Source organism: Galleria mellonella, unplaced genomic scaffold, assembly GCF_026898425.1.
Source record: "Galleria mellonella isolate WM207_F2 unplaced genomic scaffold, CSIRO_AGI_GalMel_v1 utg56, whole genome shotgun sequence".
Classification (NCBI taxonomy): Eukaryota; Metazoa; Arthropoda; class Insecta; order Lepidoptera; family Pyralidae; genus Galleria; species Galleria mellonella.
This window is the reverse complement of record NW_026442117.1, coordinates 1,525,311-1,539,880: the sequence shown is the minus strand read 5'-3', so window position 1 is coordinate 1,539,880 and position 14,570 is coordinate 1,525,311. Positions and strand designations below refer to the sequence as shown.

The window sequence follows — 14,570 nt, the reverse complement described above, 5'->3', positions numbered from 1 at the left end:
TACACATTAGTATGTTTGCTGTATTCATCTTACGTAATTACTGTATGTTTCAATTCCTTAGAGTTTATATCTATTTTTGTATTTAGAAATGTTCCTTTTTATGTTTTAGACTTGATCTTTTATTTACTTTTTTTCTGTCTCATTAAAATTGAAATAATTTCAACATAGTACCAATTTGCTGTATTTTTTATTACAAAAAGAATAAAGTGAGCTTGTCGATGTATTTATCACACGCTGCTGCACTTGCAAATCTGACTTTACTAACAAAATTTCAAACACATTTAACCGAAGTACACAAAAGCCAATTTTGTCTATAAAAAGTGCTATTACATAATTAAAAAAAAAACTATTTGGAAATTATACAAAATTCAATCCAAAATTTATGGTGTCTTTGGTACTTTTATGTAGGTACTATGTTGATAATTTTTATATTTTGTATCAACATAGCATGGGACGTTCCGTGAATGAGACTGACTTTTGAATTATATAGTTCCCAGTAAATACCAAGCTAAAGGAATTATAGGCGTAAATTTCAATAAATGTAAGCATGTCATGCCAACTTCGATGTTAAACTAATAAGATTGCCAATTTTTGTTGTTGTTTTCTGTAATTATAGCTAACAAGATTGTGCATTTGGAATGCTGCAATGGACTCCAGAGTTTTCCTTGATTGATAACGTGGAATTTATACATTTTTATTAGTGATTTGCTAAATTAAAATATTAAATCAAATATACGATATAAATTTTACAATACAATTTTTTATTTATTTGCATAAAATGAAACATGTAATGTTAAAGAAATCACACCAATTATAATGAGTTATTATAAATTCCACGTTAACAATATGCGTGAAAGGAATTAATGAATTGCTAATAATTGCGTGTGTTCTCAGGATGACTTGTCTAATGATATTGAGAGTCTTCTTGAAGAAGTGAGAAATATCCAAACTCGACTATCGGACCTGCCTGACGAGAGTCTCCATGCAATGGAAGATGGTCTGAGGGTAAGTAAACGTGTAAATATGTTATTTATTTATATAACGGTCTCTCCTGTCGACGGAACAGAAGCGTTCGCTCTCTAGAGTTTGCTACTTAAATAAATAACATGTTAATGTAAATTTGCTGTTTGATGTAGATTATTAGAGTTAAATGTTATTCAAGGCATGGCAGGAACAAAACAATGAAATTGTAAATATTTTTCCAAATTCACAAGCCAAATTGGCAGAGATTACACAACCGCGGCATAAACAAAACTAGAATTACCATGTTATAAGTTCAGAGTTGTTAGGTGATGATTTATTATGCATAAAATATATATATATATATGAATTACCATGTTATAAGTTATATATATATATATATATATATATATATATATATATATATATATATAAACAGTTATTGAATAATTTTTCTTTGACCTTGACAATGCGTTTTAGATAATTATTGTTGTTTGTTTGTTCATTCATGATGTCATCTAAGTACATATATATAAGCATTACGACATAGAGTTAATAATAACTATGTAGTAGTTTGGCATCACTCAGTAGGGCCACTCACTACTTAGAAATCGAGCGCAACTCCAATCTTTATAATATTATACTACGAACTGAACGTGCGAGCCGAAATGTGTTTTTTATATTGTGTTTATTTCGAAATTGCTCTCGAAAAGTGATTTTTTATTTTGTGAATTGTTGTGACTTAAAAGGTGATTGGGAGTGTTTATTCATGCTAAATCTTTAGTATTTAGTTTAATTCAGTTACAAATTATTACAAAATCAAAGGGATCTTAATTGAATCGTTCTTTTTGTGTTTATTACACGGTATTGTTATCAGTCAACGTCCGATCTTGATGAGGTTAAAATCCCGTGTTGTTTTTATTCAAATTTTGTCAAAATTGAAGTCAAGTTTTTATTATTGTGAAATAGTGATCAGTGTTTTGGAATTATGACAAAAAAACCACATATTTTGCATGTGAAACATTTGGATTTTTTAGTAGGCATCGGTTTAAAAATATTCACCTTACGCAATATGTGTTTAGAAAGTTCTAAAATGAAAATAAAAATTTTAAATTTCATTTTTATCTGTACGTTCCGGTGTTAGTTGAACTTAAACATAAATAACTCAATGTTTATGTATATTACATAATTTTCCCATAGAAAATCATAAAAGAGTATTGATACTATAAATATATATTTGTCCAAACCATTTATTCGCCATAGACAAATCCATATATATATATATAACCTGTAGAATATACCAAAAACATATATCAGAAATAGTTACTAGTTATTTGTTCAAAAAACAATATATATTGTGTCTGAAAATATGTATGATCTTTGTAAGATTAATTTAAATTGAATATTATTAATTAATTCTAGTATTTACGTTAATTAATACAAAAGTCATTAACGGAGTAATAGCATTTTTATGTATGTAACATTATGTATAATATTGGTCGTGTGGTCCCGGCATAAAATGGGCCACCCCTTCCTATCCCATGGGTGTCGTAAGAGTCGACTAAGATAGGGCGAGGGATGGGCAGCAGCTCTCTTAAAACTTTTCTAATGCCTAACTGCGGTTGCCAATCCGCCTACCAAGCGTGGTAACTATTGACAAACCCCCCCAAGGGGAGGCTTATGTTCAGCAGTGGACAGTTAAAGACTGTTATAATGATGTATGTAATATGTAAATAACTAAAATCAAAATTCATAAATATTTGATTGAAAAATAATTTGAATCTATTAACAGAGGAAAATATTACTAATAACAAAAAATACATTTGTATGTACTTTTGTGTACATATTTAAATATGCGGATTAGTAAGGATTAATGAGAGGTTTAAGTTTCAAATTAGGTTTTCTTAGTAAAAGTTTCACATTCACTAGGTGTAAATCAAAATATAAACCGAATGTAGGACGCGGTAAAGAGATGAATGGCTTTACGTCATGTTATACATAGTTATTTAAGAGGATCGCTAAATATAAATAGCTCTTAATAGCTTGTATTTTATTTTGTGTAAAGTTGTGTCTACATATTTTTACTAGCTGCATCCCGTGTCTTCGTCTATAAACGTACAGTGATATCAAATAGCACATAACCTTGGATTATATTACTTGGATTATATTATTTACCAGAGGGAGACTTTGTACAAAAGTCGATTGCTTGGGTACCTCTGTCCCATTCGTGTTTCAACCGTGAAGCAGTTGTGTTTGCATGGCTGTGTTTCGGTTTGAAGGGTGGGATATGGCGTGAATTTACTGGGTACAGAGGAATAACACCTAAGTCCTCAGGAATGGCAACGCATGGGGGGTATCATGGGCGAAACAGTATACTCTGTTATGTCCACGGTACTGCTCATGTGTATAGGCGACGGTTACCACTTTCCATCAGGTGGGCCGTCAGCTTGTTTGCCATTCTAAGTTCTATAAAAAAAAAAAAAAAAAAAAAAAAAAAAAAAAAAAAATAGATCGAGCCTCAAAAACGGGTCAACTTTTTGTCAGCTAATTGTCAAATTAGCTGACTCGTTTTTTTTTATTAATATATTATATACTTACACATAAAATGTATCTTGACGTATTATTTAATAAATAAAATGAATGGTTACGCATTAAAAAGATGCAGAAATTATAAGACAAAATAAATATAAAAGTTATAAAGGAATCACTCATAACTATTTATAATGCAATATTTTATAAAAAGGTTGACCCGTTTTTCATTCTATCTATATAATCTAAGGGAATAACTTTAAGAAATGATCTATATATATTTCAAAGAGAATTTTCTAAATCCAATTTAAATTTATTTATTTATTTAACACTTCGTTAGTACATGAATTATTATTTTCAACAAGTATAGTAAAGTACAAGAGGTGGTCTTTTCTCTAAGCAATGTCTTTCAGACAACCTTTAGGTACAAGGAATTAAAGAATCATGATTTCAAAGATTTCGTTAATATAGGATAGATTTTGATAATCTTTTTTTGTTATACAACTTAGAATGGCAAACAAGCTGACGGCCCACCTGATGGAAAGTGGTAACCGTCGCCTCTAGACAGGAACAGTACCATGGAAATAACAGTGTATACTGTTTTGCCCATGATACCCCCCATGGGTTGCCATTCCTGAGGACTCAGGTGTTATTCCTCTGTACCCAGTAAATTCACGCCATATCCCACCCTTCAAACCGAAACACAGCCGTGCAAACACAACTGCTTCACGGTTGAAACACGAATGGGACAGAGGTACCCAAGCAATCGACTTTTGTACAAAGTCTCCCTCTGTAACTGTAACCTTTTTAATAACAAATATATAAATATATAATAAATAATTTATAAATTAATAATAATTTATAAATCAAATCAAACTTGTTAGAAAAACGATTATTTATAACTCTATTATTACAATCATCATCATCATCATCATAATATCAACTGTTCATTGCTGAACATAAGGAGGGTTTTGCCTGTAATTGTCACGCTTGCGAGTCGGCGATAGCAGTTAGGTTTTGGCGTTTTTAAGAGGCACGCTGCTAACCATTCCTCAACCACTAAGTTCCCTTAGTTGCCTCTTACGACACCTACGTTAAAGGTAGAGCTGCTCGTTCTATGCCGGGACGTATTGCCGTGTAGGCAATTTATTACCATGTATATTGATAAATCGTTTATGACATACTTAATAGTCGTAGTCACTAGGTCATCATAGGTTATAGTTATGATATCATACCAAATAAATAGATATCATCATATCTTTTATTAGATTTACGTCACAGAAGCTGAAACAAAAAATGCTCACGACCCCAAATAAATTTCCAATGGACCTTTATAACTGGCAATTTTGTATTACGATTTTAGATGCTACCTTATACAACATTCGAAATTTAAATAATGTACAATAGGGAGCATAGATTAAGAATAGTACTTTCAATAAGGACCATAGGTTTTATTCTTTATCTATGATACACAATTGACGAAAAATAGTTACCTTTATGAGTTCAAATTTTTTATTAATGTAATCATTTACATATTTTACAGGAGGGCATCCAAGTTCTAGTCAAATGTGAAGAGGCAGCAGAACTGTTGGAATCCAAGATCATGGAATACCGGCAGGAGCAGGAAATCCAAACTCTGTTGAAAGAGTTAATTATCATTAAAGCAAGGATCTCAAAACTTTTGACACAAGCGCGACAGGGGCTAGACGTCATCCAGGTAAGAAAGGTATATAACCTAATTTTTATTTATTCATAAATTCAAGAGGCATGACATTCTAAATTTAACTTTTTTTATTGTAAATTACGTATTTTTCTTTAACTGTAAATCGATTAATATTTTATATCAAATAACTTTATTTACATTCATAATAATTCCACCATACATAAATTAAGGACAGTACTTAATTCTAATAAGTTCATACTAATTTTGACAAAATTAATGTTTGTTTATTAATTAGCACTTTTATCGAATCAAATAAAATAATTTATTTTGTAAAAATATACCTATATTTTTACAGACAAATTATATAAGTATTAATTGCATACATTTTGAGATCTAGCTATATTATCCTCTCAAAGTATATAATGCAATTTTTCCAAACTTAAATTCATAGTTTATTTTCATGTATAATAATAAAAACTTTAAATTTTTCAGGATGCAAAATTAGAAATGGCGAAACAAGCCAAAGATGTGGAGGAGTTAAGAGAAAAAATATTCAAACTAGATAACTGGCTTGAAAGTATAAATAAAGAACTGAAGGAATCCAATAAACAGTTGGATGCATTAACAGAAGAAGATATTGTCAAATATATGGAAGTATATGAGAGATACATCAGAGAGTATGAAGAGTATGAAATTCTATTGAAAATTATTAATGTCACAGGCCGAGATGAAACTAGTCAAATGTTAAGAGAAAAGTTGAATGTTACGCGAAAGACATTAGCAGAAACGAGGAGTCTAGTCACTATAGAGATTGAAAGATTAAGACAGCTATTACTGCATATTCGATCCATACCAGAACCGGAACTAGTTGAGGATGATATATCACAAACAGACAGGACTATTGATTCTACATCAATGCCAGAAGAAATTGTTTCACCAAGGGAAACCGAAATTCCTAAACAAAGAGTTGATGTTCCAAAAATTGAACCTGCTAAGTCACCTGAAATTAAAGCTGTGCAAGAAAATGTTGAAGTCAGAGATATAGAAATACAAGAAGTAAAACCAACTGTAACTACAGATACACAAACTGGTAAAAGCCTTATGTCAGATAGTATATCTGTTTCTGACAAATCAATTATATGTAAGCCGGACGTGAAAAGCACAAAAGATATTTCAATTACTTGTGCACCTCCACAAGAAATCGAAGTCCAAACAAGTGAGCCACATTCTCAAGAAAAAGAATTGCTTGAAAGTATTCAAGTACGACAAATTGTGTCAGATGATCACGAAACTATCGAAATCGCAAGTAGACCTCTATTAAGAGAATCCAAAGTTGATGAGCAGTCGTTATTTGTTGATGCTAACTACAAAGATGGCAATTTAATGAAGGATTCCCAATTAAATATTATACATAGCCTACCACAATCCTTCGAAACTGTTATGGTTGAGCCAGATGAAACAACTACCGAAGTAGTGGTGGATGCTGATGGTACAAAGAGGATTATTGTTAAGAAAATAAGAAAGACTTTAGTAACTAGACAACAAACTATACAAACTCAGCAGCATAGATCACAAATACTTTCCAGAGAGAATATCCCCGAAGATCAGTCATTCTCACAGATCACTTTACATGAAGATAAAGGATCTAAATCGACCACACTAGATGATGGTGGAATTCAACATATCCAATATCAAACATATGGAGGTCAAGTAATATCAGGACTACCAGGTGGTGAAGTTATGATACAAGAATTCACTTCGAAACCTGATATGGTAGTTAGAATGGAACAAGGAATGAAACCAGAGGAAATTCTTCAAATAGCGGAAGGGGAAATTCAGCCCCATATTCAAACTTCATCGTCTAGTGTCACAGCTGTTGTTCAACAAGTTACCAAAAGAATAGTTAAAACAAAACGTCGTATTATACGTAGAGTCGTAATAATTGATGGTAAAGAACATGTTACTGAAGAAATAATAGAAGAACCAGATAACGTAGAAGTTTTCGAGGAACAAATACCTAGAGTAGCTATTAGTGTAAAAGATCACGGCGGGGTACAATTCGAACAAATTGATGACTCCCATGATAAAGATGATAATCAACCACCTTCTGATTCATCTGATTTATATAAAGAATCTAAAACTCCAAAAGATCAAAAACAAAAGAAAAAGAGTGAGAAATCTGTTACAAGCACTGATAAAGCCGACATAGAAAAAAGTACAACAACTTCTCAAACACGTAAAGTTAATCCAGTAGATTCAGTTACCGTAGAAAAAACTCCATCAAATGAGAACATTCAAATATTAGAACAGTCATACAATGTTCAAGAACCAATAGAACCTCAAACAATCTTGATTACGGGAGGAACTCAATATTCATCTACCGAATTATCTTCAAATGTTGCAACTGTTGTTCAAAAAGTAACTAAAAAAATTACTAGAACAAAAAGACGTATAATTAAACATATTCAAATAATTGATGGCAAAGAGCATGTTACTGAAGAAGTCATTGATGAACCTGATGATGTAGAAATTATAGAAGAAGAACCTAAAATCACTCACGATATACAAACTCAAGGTATAAAAACAAAACGTATCAAAGTAATACGACAGGTTCAAATAATTGATGGTAAAGAACATGTAACGGAACAAATTGTAGAGGAACCTGACGAAGATTTCATTCCTGAATCTACAGTTACTGCCGAAATTGATGTATCTATAAATAAACCTACAATATTGGTAAAATCAGAACAAGACGAAACCGATATTGATAACGTAACATCAACGAAAAAGTCTGCTGATGATCAGATATTTAAAATAACAAAAAAAATACCTGAACTAACTTCCGTCACCTCAATAATAACAGAAGCTGATTTAGGCAAAGTAGATGTACAGGAAAATTTAAATACTGATTCTACTAAATTTAATATTTCTCCAGATAATACCGTGATAAATATTACAAAAAGTTTAGTTGACAGTGAAATTCAATCATCCACTGATTCTAAATCATCAGAGTTAATACACAAACAGGTTGTGGAAAAGCCGAATAAAGAAACAAGTAAAGAAAGAAAGAGTTCTAAAAAAGCAAAAAAAGTGAAGGATTTAAAACCTGATAATGTCGCTTTTGTGCCAGAAATCACTAATACAATTCCTACAGAAAATTCTTCTTTAAATATTGACAAAGATACATCTGTTATAAACCTCACTAAGTCATTGATTGATAGTGAAACTAATCATTCGATTCCACTACTGTCATCTGTAGAAACAAATAAAGAAATTCTAAAGACTAAAATTGAAGAAAATATAACCGCCGAACAGGCTGGAACAATTCCAGAAACTGTTCTTGAAACTACAGAACCTGTAAATACATCTATAAAAACTATAGTAGAAAGTACAGATTTTCTAGAAAATTCTAAACAAATTCCTTCGTATACAACTATTATCGAAAAATTAAGTGATGATTCCCAAAAAGAATTAAAAGATGAGAATAAACTTAGAAATTTACCAGAAATAATAACAAACCTTCAAAAAACTACTGATTTTGCTGTAGATAAAAGTTCAGTGCCTTCGGACCAAAGCAAAATTGAAAAAATAGAAAAAGAATCAGTTGATAATATTTCTAAGGAAACTTCTGATATTGACTTAACGGATAAAGAAACAATACTGTCTGAGGAAAATATATTTAAATCACCGATTAACGAGATTTTATCGACAAAAGAATTGATAGAAAAAGAAAGAATTCATAGCGTTATCGATAGCACTTTAGATAATAAATATGATCATAAGACGCCATCACAATCGATGGACATTCTATTGGACAAAGAAGTAATAAAAGAACTTCCCTTGGGAGATACAGAATCTAAATCCATAATAATCCTCAAAGATAATAAAGAACATTCACCAGAAATAAAAGAGGAACCAAGTAATAAAAATATAAAAACTGAACATGATATTGGAGAAACACAAACACAATCAACTCTTCTCCTACAAGAATGTAAAGAGATATCCTCAGATATTCAAAGAAATCTATCAACTGATGCTACAATTATATCCGAGAAAATTGGTTCCATTAAAGAAATTCCAAAAGATAATACAAAATCATCTACACCTCCAGGCGAAGGTATTCCCTTACTTGAGAAAATAGAGGAACCATCAATACAATATATTAAGTCAAAAGAAGATAATGAATACAGCGATGAATTGGCTAAAAATGCTACAGATTCGACGCTTTCTCCTAAAAAAGGTATGGATACTGGTCCAATAAAAGCAGAAAAAACTGTAAGCCAAATTAAGACAGAAAAAGCACCGACACATATTTCTGTAGAAGTGGAACCTTTATCTACAGGAAACATAGTAACGGAAACTGTTATTTCCTCTTTACCAGGAACTCCCCAATATTCTTACATTTATCAGTTTGAACATACAGCAGATAAGATAGAAGAAATACCTGAAAAAGTTCAAGATCCTATTGAACCTTTGCCACACAGTGAACAAGAAACAATGCCTTCTGAAATCCTTGAAACGAAAGATACAGTAATTTCCAGTAAGCCAGATACTAAATATGATATTAACTTGCTTCTTGAATCAGAACGTCGAGATACTCATTTACGTGGATTTAAAGATAGAACTCCCTTGCCAGACAATGAATTTAAAACCAGTGAAGACATAACTGTGGATCCTAATAACCTATCACAAACTGTTGATATATCGATGTCTATAGCTAAAAACATACCTAAAAAATCTAAACCAAAGGTCCAATTTGACATAAAAGTTGAAGAATTTAAGTCTGCACCTACTGTTGTTAAAAAAGACATTGATGTTAACTTACCAATAGAAGTAAAAATAACTGAAGAACACATACCTACATCTGTAATTGATATTGTAAAAGAGGAAGAAACAATTTCTAGTAAAATTTCACCTGAAGTGTCAATAAAAGATCATAAACGTAGCAAAAAAAGGAAAAAACATAAACAAGGATTAGAAGACAGTGAAAAAGAAATTGACACGGAAACAGATAAAAGTGTTACTGATAGTGAGAGCACATCTTTGAGTCACTACGTGGAACTTCCAACATCACCACCTATTGAATCTCCCAAACCTACAGAAGAGATTCTAGAGCCAACCATTGAACAAGATTCATTAATTATAGAGTCTGAAACAATTTCAGAAGAAAAAGGTTATGAACCTGAAGATGTTTCCGTAGATCTAACTATAGTACCTGAAATATCCGAAAAAAAGAAAAAGCAAAAGAAACGAAAACAACATGGAATTAGTGAGGAGACAACATATCCAAAAGCAAGCACAACTGACTCGGATGAAACTTCAGTAACAACCCCTACAGAAATTAAGGAGCCAACAGAAAGTAATTTGAAAGATAAAAGAAAAAAGAATAAGAAGAAAACTGAATCTGAAACAGAAAAGCTAATAACTGCTCCAGAAACAAAACCAATGAGTCCAAAAGTAGGAAGTGAAACAGTGGAGGAATCACCAAGAGAAGAATCTTATCATACGATGAGTGAAGTATCTGAAAGCAACACAGTGAAGATAGTTGAAGAGTGTGTACAAAGTAGTCCTGAAATTGTACATAAAGAAGTTTCTGCAACTATCACATATCCTGTTCCAGTTGTAGAAGAGGTAATCACACAAGAATATTCAGTACAAACATCTCCAGAAGCATCCATTGAGCAAGATTCTATAAAGGAAGATATTGAAATTATAAGACCAGAAACAGTTGATATTGTATCACAAACATCACCAACACCTATAAGTGAATCTTTAGTACAAACAATACCTATAGAAGAGAAAGAAGTTCATACTCAAACAAGCGAAGAAGTTACCATCTTAGAAAAAGTGCCCATGTCAGATTCGGAAATACAAACAAGTAAACCAGTAACTCCAGAAATGATAGTTCACTCTGAGGCAACACAAGTTATCCCCTATGATATTAATGTACCTGACGACAAGTTCTCCCAAACTTCGTCACCAATTCAAGAACCTACACAAGAAGAAAAATTCGTAACTGAAACAGAGACTAAAGAAATTCAAACTTCTCCAGTAGACGATAAAATAAAAGAAGAGAAAAGTACTGAAATTATCATAGAAACAAGTGATACTGACATTCAAACTACAACACAAGACATAATTGATCGTGAAACTTCTACATCGCCTGTAAAAGAAACAGAAATGGTAGAAATGAGCATTCAAACACCTGAAGTTCCTGTTGTTAGTTCATATACACAATCAGATGAACCTAAATCTATTAATATAGAGGAATCTGAAGAACTTCCTGTCAAAGATGTAATTACTGTTGATACTATTCAACAAACATCTCCAAGAGATATACCTGATCAATTACCGAATCTTGAAATTGTAAAAGTAGTAGAGACTGTTGATAGTACTCAACAAATTTCTCCAAGACCTGAGCAGCTTTTGGAAATTCAAGTCCAAGAAAATATCACTATACCTCCGATTCCAGAATCTAAAGCCGAAATTATTACAAATGATAGTACACAACAAACTTCTCCAATAGAAGACGTTGTAGAAACGCCGCTTAAGTCTCATCTTGAATTAGCTAAAACAGATATAGTTACAATGGATACAATTCAACAGACTTCACCAAGGGATTATTCTGAGACTTCTATCTCTACATCGACAGACGAACCATATGAAGTTCATTTACGTGCTCAAATATCTATTCCACAATCTATCACCGACTTTATTGAAAATGAACGACAATTTCAGGAAAAAGAACAACCACACTCAATCGTTAGTGAAAAACATAAACAAAAGAAGAAGAAACATAAGAAGAAAGGCGATTCACCTACTTTACATTCTCCGGAAAGTTTGTCAGATCCTATAACTACAGAACTTTCAATGTCCATAACGCCAACAAGTGAAGATCTCTCTAGTAAAGATGCATCCTCAATAGATGAAGGTATTTATCAAGGTTCAATGTTATCTAAACAACAAGATATTATTATTGGCACACAACCAAAACTTACTTACTCTGATGTAGTTCAGCGATCTAAATCTAAATCACCATCGCCAACTAAAAGTATCCTTTCATATAAAACAGAAAAAGCAAAATTGCTTGATACTCTACAAAAACGTACACAATCTGTTATTGAATCTGAAAAACAACCGAATGACTCTATGGCTTTAGTCTTGTATGAACCGGACGTTGAAAAATCATATGATCTTATACTAAATAAAGAAATCGATGAAGTGAAAAATGCTGTAGAAATGAATGATCGGTCTAAAATTGAGAAAAGTACTATTACTATTATTGAAACTATATCTATTTGGTTAGAAGAAATTCGGTATATGATTCAAAATGAGACCATAACTGGTATTAAAGAATCTCAACAGACTGATCGCTTGCAATCTCTACAAACCCAAATTAAGAATTTGAAAGAGTTAATTGACGTAACTGAAGTAAATGAAGAAATAATTACTTTAATTGAAACACTAACACATCAAGTTTACGCAGTTAATTCATTAAACAAGGAAAGTACTAAAAAAGTGCAAGAAAGTGAATCAGAATGGAATAAGTTCTTAGACGAAACAGAAAAACTGCATAAGATAGTGCTAAATGTGAAATCTAATCTTGATGACATTATCATGTCAGATATACCAACACAACAGAAATTAGACAAACTGGATAAATTGGAATTAAATAATGCTGATAATACTGATAATGTTAAGAAACTATTTACAAGATATCGCATACTTTCTGAAGCAAATTCTAAACGGGAATGTCCTTCTGTGCTTTATAACTGTGATGATGATACAAAACAAATAGACAATGTAATCAATACCGAAAGAGATCGTCTTCTACAATTAACGTCATTAGCTGAAGAATATGAACAAACTTTGCAAGATTTTGGCCAGATCACCGATGTCGCTGAGGCTCTTCTCGATGGTAAAATTATAGTTTCAAATTTGGATCATTTACATGAGGAAATTCAAAAACACAGAAAGTTCTTTGTTAATTTAAGTCATTGTAGAGCTATTCTAGAATCTTTGGAAGATAACTTGGATAGTGAAACAAGATCAAAATATGCATCATTACATAATTCTTTACACGACAGAGCTACAGTCATTATTGATAGAGCTGCAAGCAGAGCACAACAGATGACTTTAGCTGCTTCCAAATGGACAATGCTGGAGCAAGGAATGAAAGCCGAAAAACAGTGGCTAGTAGTTGCTCAGCAAAGAGTACCTGATCTCACAAATGTAACTTCAATGGATCATGAACAATATATTAATCTATATCAATCATTAAGTTTAGACATATCGCATCATTATGCAAAGATGTTACGTCTAATGTCTATAACTCAAGGACTTCAAAACTTGATTGTATGTTCTGGACTGGAAACCGAATGTTCTATGGCATTAGATACTTTACTGAAATTGCAAGAAGATGTAGACTCAAGATTAACTAGATTAACGGCGTTTAAAGAGAATTGGATAATGTATGATCATCTCATTGACAGAATAGAAAGTTGGATGAAGATTACTAACAGAGAAATGGAAAATATTACACCAGAAAACATTACAACTACGGGTAACCTTCGTCGTTTTTGGGAACTAAAAGCACAACACGAAGTACACAACAATCTAAAAAATGAATCTGGAATTCAGTTTGAAAAGGCTCTTGAAATTCTTCCTATATCTGATGAAATGGTACAGCGTCAATTTTTCTCTAAAATTGAAGATAAATGGCGTGATTTAGCTAATAGAATTGGTGATATTCATGCATCAGCCATCCAGAATATTTCGGATCGTGATGTTACATCTGGTGAAAAATTAAATATATTGGAAGAAGAAATAAGAGAACTTCGTTCATCTTTGGATAATCTTAAAGGAGTCATAAAGAGTGAAGATGAACTTAATCTATACATTGAAAGACTGCAAGTAATGACCAGCCGTATAGATAGGATACAGAATGAACTTGGTAGGCTCAGTTTGCTACCTACAGCTGAATCTGAACGTCTGGGTGCGCTTTTAACTCAGTCTGGAAATCTAGATGACCAGATATCTGAAGAACTTGAACGTAGCTTGTTACTGAAAGAGAAGATTGTGCAAGTCCAAGCTGGAATCATCCGATGCCAAAAAAGTCAACGACGTGCTAAGCTTACTTTAGAAGAATGTGAAGCTGCCGAACGACTAGGCAGTGATGTCGTAGAAAGAGCCTCTGAAACCTGCGAAAGGCTCATAGAAGATCTGGCATCACAATGGAGAGACATACTAGCATTGAGGCAGGCTCTGCATACATTGCCAATTAGTTTACGCGTCTGTGTCTCACCTACAGGTGTTGAGAGAGACATCTCGGCTTTACAGGTAACTTTGTTGTTTTTTTTTTAAATTAATCAAACGTAAAAGATTAAAATATTATTATTTGGTTTTAAAACATTATTGT

The 14,570-nt window shown here is 32.1% G+C and overlaps 1 protein-coding gene across 7 annotated transcripts in view; it reads left to right on the top strand.

Moving 5' to 3' along the window:
* The window catches only part of LOC113512474 (muscle-specific protein 300 kDa), a 232,148-nt gene that overhangs the window by 180,006 nt on the left and 37,572 nt on the right, over positions 1-14,570 (top strand). For 6 of the 7 annotated variants that reach the window (XM_052899082.1, XM_052899079.1, XM_052899081.1 and 3 more), the window contains 3 exons: positions 895-1,005; positions 5,033-5,215; positions 5,645-14,491. In XM_052899082.1, the coding sequence (XP_052755042.1) occupies positions 895-1,005; positions 5,033-5,215; positions 5,645-14,491 (9,141 nt within the window). The remainder of the gene's footprint in view (positions 1-894; positions 1,006-5,032; positions 5,216-5,644; positions 14,492-14,570) is intronic. The other variant, XM_052899077.1, reaches the window with a different exon arrangement.